This window comes from Periophthalmus magnuspinnatus, chromosome 8 (assembly GCF_009829125.3).
Source record: "Periophthalmus magnuspinnatus isolate fPerMag1 chromosome 8, fPerMag1.2.pri, whole genome shotgun sequence".
Lineage (NCBI taxonomy): Eukaryota > Metazoa > Chordata > Actinopteri > Gobiiformes > Gobiidae > Periophthalmus > Periophthalmus magnuspinnatus.
The window spans coordinates 6,557,244-6,564,401 of record NC_047133.1 but is presented as its reverse complement, the minus strand read 5'-3'; the positions used below and the strand labels follow the sequence as shown (position 1 = coordinate 6,564,401).

Sequence of the window (7,158 nt, the reverse complement as noted above, 5' to 3'; positions counted from 1 at the left end):
AGAAAGAATTTTTGGTATTCCTATTTGACCTAAAACAGAAAACGTTAAGTCTGATTTGAGAAAAAAAGCGTATTTTGTGTATGTAAACTTCTGTATGATACACAGTTTACACATATATAGAAGTGTAACAGTATTTTTACACAAGTAATATATAGTACACAGAAAAAGACAAAGTTTAAAACTGTCAACTAGACAAATTATTGTAGTAGTGAAGACATTTTGCTGCTCATCCAAGACACTTCTTCAGTTGTGGTTAGATTACTGGTTTACACTGCCTTATATCTGTCTGAAGGGAGGGGCCAACTACACTGAAACTGTAAACAGCTATTGTCTCCAGTTTCAGCTGAAACCACCCTATTCAACCTTTAACAACCCGGCTATTGTTCTCTTTGTTTTGAGTCTGAGGATGGAATTATAGATGAGGGAGAGATTATGTCTCAGGCCCCCATTCCTGTTTAAGGAAGGACTGTTTTTCCTAACAAAAACTGCTTCTTTAACTCTCCTCTCAAACCATATACTTTCTCTGTACCTCACTCTCTTCAAAGGAGTGGTTAGTGGCTTTCAGATGGAGATGTAGCACAAACTGGGGTCCAGAGGAAATCTTGAGATGGTGTTGGTAAATTCTCTTATGAAGTGGCGGTTTAGTTTCTCCAGTGTAACACTCACTGCACTCTTTACTACACTGAATGGAGTAGACCACATTACTTTGTTTATGGCTCGAGTGCAGTGAGTGTTACATTGGAGAAACTAAACACCTACTCCATAAGAGAATGTACCAACACCGCCAAAAGCGCTCCTCTGGACCCCAGTCCACCGTACATGTCCATCTCAAAGACACTAACCACTCCTTTGAAGAGAGTGAGGTTCAGATCTGAGCCAGAGAAAAGACGTGGTTTGAGAGAGGAGTTAAAGAAGCATTTTTTTGTAGGAAAGACAATCCTTCCAGGAATGGGGGCCTGAGACATAATCTCTCCCCCATCTATAACCCTATTCTCAGACCCAGAACAATAGGAACAATAGCAGGGTCATTAAGGGCTGAATAGGGTAGTTTCAGCTGAAACTGGAGACAATAGCTGTTTACAGTTTCAGTGTCGTTGGCCCCTCCCTTCAGATAGATATTAAGGCAGTGTAAACCAGTAATCTAACCACAACTGAAGAAGCGTCTTGGATGAGCAGCAAAATGTCTTCACTACTACAATAATTTGTTCATTTGACAGATTTAACTTTGGCCTTTGCTATGGATCAGACCTGAACGACTAAGGAACTACAGACAATATATAGTACAGTGTAACAGTACTCTTACTCCAATAATATATAGTAGTGTAACAGTACTCTTACTGCAGTAATATATAGTAGTGTAACAGTACTTTTACTGCAGTAATACATAGTACAGTGTAACAGTACTCTTACTGCAGTAATATATAGTAGTGTAACAGTACTCTTACTGCAGTAATATATAGTAGTGTAACAGTACTCTTACTGCAGTAATATATAGTACAGTGTAACAGTACTCTTACTGCAGTAATATATAGTAGTGTAACAGTACTCTTACTGCAGTAATATATAGTACAGTGTAACAGTACTCTTACTGCAGTAATATATAGTACAGTGTAACAGTACTCTTACTGCAGTAATATATAGTACAGTGTAACAGTACTCTTACTGCAGTAATATATAGTAGTGTAACAGTACTCTTACTGCAGTAATATATAGTACAGTGTAACAGTACTCTTACTGGAGTAAAGGTTGTGGTTCCTCTTCCCACTGTAAGTCTAAAGTCACTTGAGCTTTATGTAACAATATGAAATAATTTGAACATTTGTGTTTCTCCTTCAGATATGATTTAATTTGCCTTATTTGTGTGTCTTTTTGAAAATATCACATTTTATGACTCATTTCTTTTTTTTGTCACATTCACCAAAATTCAAATGTCACGTCCCGACAGTGGAGTAATATCACCAAATACCTTTTTACCACTACCTTATACTTTCACTTACTATTACTCTGTAATTTTGAAATAAAAGTACCAGAAAAGTGACATAGTACACCTTTAAACAGGGTTTAAAGTGAACATTTTGGTCTTATCCTTATTACAGTGACTGAAGATAAGCGTGTAAGAAGTTCACGTTTGAAAAACTCTTCTGGAGAAAAACTGAGAAACAAGTGACAGTTTGTGTTTATAATAAACGAGTTACAAAAATCTCTTTATACAAACGAACGACATGACACACATAAATACAAATAAATACAGTAGAATTACAAAGATCAAACAGGAAAAGAAGCAGCTGCACTGAAAGAGCTGCACCAATCTGAACCAATCTGAACCAGACCAGACTAAACACGGACTAAACCCGGACTAAACCCGGACTGAACCAGACCAGAATAAACCAAGATTCAACTAGGACTAAACCTGGTTCGGTCCTGGTTAGTCCTGGTTTAGTCCTGGTTCAGCCCCGGTCCTGGTTCGGTCTGGTTAATTCCTGGTTTAGTCCTGGTTTAGTACAAGTCCTGGTTCCATTCGAGTTTAGTCCCGGTTCAGTCTAGACCCTGGTTCAGTCCTGATTCAGTCCCAGTCCGCGTTCATTCCTGGTCCTGGTCACTCCTGGTTCAGTACTGCTTCTGATTCAGTCCCGGTTCGTCCTGGTTCACTCCTGGCTCAGTCACGGTTCAGTCCTGGTTCTGGTCCTGGTTTAGTCCTGATCCTGGTTCAGTCCTAGTTTAGTCCTGGTCCTGGTTCAGTTGTGCGTGCGCTGGTGCTTCTTGAGCGTGTCTCCGTCACTGAAGCGGCGGCCGCACACAGCGCAGACATAGGGTCTTTCTCCAGTGTGGATGCGGAGGTGGCGCCGCAGGTTTCCTCTCTGGCTGAAGCCGCGAGCGCAGAAGCCACAGCGGTGTGGGCGCTCTCCTGTGTGCGTCCTGAGGTGGCGTCGTAGATCTGCGGACTGGGCGAAGGACTTACAGCAAAAGTCACAGCCGTGCGACTTCTTCGGCTGCTGCAGGTGGAGGAGGAGGGCAGAGCCTGAGGGGAAGGTGTCACTGCAGCGTGGACACCGTGGAGCGTTATGGGGCGGGGGCATGGGACAGCGAGGAGACATCTGCAGGACACACGGGAGATGACGGTTTGTCAGTATACAGTTCTTAAGTGATCATGTCACTTCCAGGTTTAACCAGAAACTTCAACGCTGATTTCTAACTCTGTCTGTGTTCCTTATTCATCAAAGAAGAGTTAGAATAGTTTCATTTCAAAAGTGTTTAACCACAACCTGTATCAAATATGTAAATAATGTAATATTGTAAAAGCCAAAGTTAAATCTGTCAACTGGACGGATTATAGATGTATCTACAATCCCCATATTCAGACCCAAAACAAACAAAAGGAACAAAGAGAACAACAGGGTGACCCAGTAGGACCATTAAAGGTTGAATGGAGGCCATTAAGAATGAAACTGGCGACAATAGCTGTTTACAATTTCAGTGTAGACAGCCCCTTCATTCAGATAGATATAAGGCATCAATCTGACCACAACTGAAGAAGCAGCTTGGCTGAGCAGCGAAACATCTTCACTCGTACAACGTTTTGTCCAGTTGACAGATTTAACTTCAGCTTTTACTTTGGATCAGACTTGGACGACTGAGGGATTACACAAATAAATAATGTAATAATAATCTGTAACATAGGATTAGCAGTGTGTATATCTCACTAACTGCTGGGCAGCACTAACGCTAGCTTAGCCTAGCTTCTTATCTCAGCCTGCCTTGTACACTTGCTGTCACAGTTATAACCATAGATCCATGTTTACGACCTTGTTAGCTTAGAACGACTGCAGTCTCTGTTTGATGCTGCTAAACTGGGCAGAGTCTGGAAGTTTAAGGAGCAGTGTTATTGGTCTGGCAAAAAAAAACAAAAAAAACAGGCAAATTCCACCCCCACAGCAGGTCCCAGAACCATGTATTTGAGCAAACTGTGTCCTCTCCCAGTACAGATATGTTGTATATGTTGTCAAAATAATCCCATGTGCTGTCTGCATCTGATTATAAAGTTTTTTTACTGTCCAATAATCAGAAAGTGTGTTTTATCATGCTAGTTATTTCTAGCTTTACCTTGATGGCAAAACTCTGCTCTGTTCTCTGAGGGTTATGAAAAACCCTTATAAACTCATCGTGGTGAATAATTAGGATGCGCTGAAAGCATAAGGTAAGAGAGGAATAACTTTAGGCCACTGCAACCTGTTTAAAATGAACCACTTCTGTTTTTCATGTTTTTAAAAACAGTAAAAACCAGGTACAGAGACTTGATCATTAAATACATTCAGTTCTTGTATGAATATTTAGTGACAGGTATAATCTGGATTATCGATAAATCAAACATGTTCCTGACCTGGTCCACAGGGGGCGCTGTTCTCTCAGTCATATATGTGTGTTCTGGCTCAGTCTTCAGCCTAAACCCAAAATCCAGCAGGACTGTAGATCCTCTGTCCTCTTCTCCCTCGCTCCATCTCTCCTCCTCTCCTACTTTAATACTCTCATCCTCTCTGTCCTCCTCTCCTTCAATGTCGTGGTCTCCTGTCTCCTCTGTTTTTGTATCCTCCTCTCTTATTTCACTCTCTCTCTCTCTTCTTGGATACTTTCCTTTCTCCTCCCCCTCACTCAGCCCTCCATCCTCCTCTCCACTTCTTCTCCCTCTCTTCTCCTCTCCCCTGTCACACCCACTCCCCTCTCCCTCGCTCAGCCTTTTCTCCCCATCTGCTCCCTTCTTCCCTCTCTCCTCCCCCTCACTTTCACTCAGCTCTCCCTCTTCCTCTCCTGTTTCATTACCTCTCTTTCTCCATCTCTCTCTCACCCCTCTCTCCTCCTGTTTTCTCTTGTTCCCTCTTTCCTCTCCCTCCATCACCCCTCTCTCCTCCTGTTTTCTCTTGCTCCCTCTCTCCTCCTCTCCGTCCTCTCTCCTCTCCTCCCTCTCTCCTTCACTCAGCCCTCTCTCATCCTCTCCTTCCTCTCTCCTCCTTTCCTCCTTCTCTCCTCTCCTCAGCCCTCTCTCCTCCTCTCCTTTCTTTCTCCCTCTCTCCTCCTCCCCCTCTTCTCTCCTCCTCTCCTCCCCCTCCCCCTCCTCGTCGCTCAGGCCCCTCTCCTCCAGTTCCTCCTTCACTGCCGCAGGAGGTGTGGAGAAACGTCTGGTCCCCGGTCCGTCTGTAGTCCATCTGCTGTGGGCCTTCTGGACTTGTGTGGAGACGAACGACTTTGTGTCTTCAGAGCGTGAACATGAGACTCGCTGCTGCTGCTCGAGAGGCGCCAGCGTCACCTGCTCCAACGAAAGACACTTTAAATCAGACCTTTAGTGCCTCTACAGTGAGTGTAAACCAGAAGTTTACATTTACTATATACAAAGACACACACCATATGTAAAGATGTAGCAAAAGACAAAATTTAAATCTGTCAACTGGACAAATCATTGTAGGAGTGAAGACGTTTCGCTGCCAATCCAAGCCGCTTCTTCAGTTCACATTGCAAGTGGCCTCGGCCTTAATATCTATCTGGAGGGAAAGGCTAACCACACTGAAACTGTAAACCGCTATTGTCTCCAGTTTCATCTGAAACTACCCTATTCAGCCCTTAACGACCCTGCTATTGTTCCTATTGTTCTGGCTCTGAGAATGGGGTTATAAATGGGGAAGAGATTATGTCTCAGTCCCCCATTCCTGGTTAAGGAAGGATTGTTTTTCCTAACAAAAATTGCTTCTTTAACTCCTCTCTCAAACCACGTCTTTTCTCTGGCTAAGATCTGAACCTCACTGTCTTCAAAGGAGCAGTTAGTGGCTTTGAGATGGAGATGTACGGTGGACTGGGGTCCAGAGGAGCTTTCGCGCCAGTGTTGGTGCATCTTCTTATGAAGTAGCTGTTTAGTTTCTCCAATGTAACGCTCACTGCACTCTTTACTACACTGAATAGAGTAGCCCACATTACTTTGTTTATGGCTCAGGGTTTTGTCCTTTGGGTGAACCAGTTTCTGTCTTAAAATGTTTGTAGGGTTGAAAAAGACAGGAACAACACAGAGCTCAAATGGTGTCCACAAACAGAGAAGGAAAAGTGAAGGAGGAACAACACGTGGAGAAAACCCTCTCAGCTTGAGGATATCCAAAATGGGCCTTAAGTAGATCTAAGAGAGCTAAAAAACAGGACAAGAAGCAATCTGAACCTAGAAGGAAAGGTGTGAATATTTCTTACACAGCGGGTGTGTCTGAAAAACTTCAGAGAATTTTCAGACAGTATTAGATTGCTGCCTGAGACATAATCTCTCCTCCATCTATAACCCCATCCTCAGACCCAAAACAAAGACAATAGTAGGGTCGTTAAAGGTTGAATAGGGTAGTTTCATCTGAAACTGGAGACAACAGCTGTTTACAGTTTCAGTGTGGTTAGACTCTTCCACCACCAATCTGACCAGAACTGAAGAAGCGGTTTGAATGAGCAGCAAAACATCTTCACTCTGACAAAGATTTGTCCAGTTGATAGATTTAAACTTCGTCTTTTGTCTTTTGCTATGGATCAGCCCTGGACAACTGAGGGACTACACAGATGTATACAAAAACACATATGCTTTTTTTCTCCCTGTCTGACATGAAACCAGACTAAACTTTTCCTGTTTTAGGTCATTTAGGTTTACTCAAATTATTTCTATTTGTTTCTAAATGTTAAAATAATGAGGATTTTTTAGAGGTTTTTTTTTCACTACTTTCGTCAAAGTCAAAGGTTTCATTAGTATTTTATACCATTGCTTTTAAACTGTATGACTTGAGTCAAATGTTTTGGATTTCCTTCCACAGGCTTCTCACAACAGTTGGCAGGTTGGTAACTCGCACATATCTTTTCAGGTCTACCCATCAATTTTCAGTAGGATTGAGATCAGGGCTTTGCGATGGTCCCTCGAAAACACCTTGTTACCCTTAAACCACTTTGTAACCAGTTTCCATGCTTCGGGCCATTGTCCATTTGGAAGACCCATTTGCACCCAAGCTTTAACTTCCTGGCTGAGGTCTCGAGATGTTGCTTCAGTATTTACACATAATATTCTTTTCTCCTGATGCCGTCTATTTTGTGAAGTGCACCAGTCCCTCCTGCAGCAAAACAACCCCACAACATGACGCTGCCACCCCATATTTC

At 42.7% G+C, this 7,158-nt stretch overlaps 1 protein-coding gene across 1 annotated transcript; it reads right to left on the bottom strand.

Moving 5' to 3' along the window:
• Positions 1-2,580: 2,580 nt before the first annotated feature.
• LOC117374699 (zinc finger protein 79-like) lies at positions 2,581-5,017 on the bottom strand. Its single transcript, XM_033970886.2, has 2 exons — positions 4,379-5,017; positions 2,581-3,095 (listed from the first exon to the last, which is right to left on the bottom strand). The coding sequence occupies exons 1-2, from the start codon at positions 4,886-4,888 to the stop codon at positions 2,736-2,738; spliced, it is 870 nt and encodes a 289-aa protein (XP_033826777.2). The 5' UTR covers positions 4,889-5,017; the 3' UTR covers positions 2,581-2,735.
• Between the last annotated feature and the right edge of the window lie 2,141 nt (positions 5,018-7,158).

Coding starts and splice junctions, on each gene's coding strand:
- LOC117374699 (XM_033970886.2), bottom strand. CDS start 4,888: ATGGAGGGAGAGGAAAGAGGGAACAAGAGAAAACAGGAGGAGAGAGGG. Junction 3,096..4,378: donor CAGCGCCCCCTGTGGACCAG/GTCAGGAACATG, acceptor TGTGTCCTGCAG/ATGTCTCCTCGCTGTCCCAT.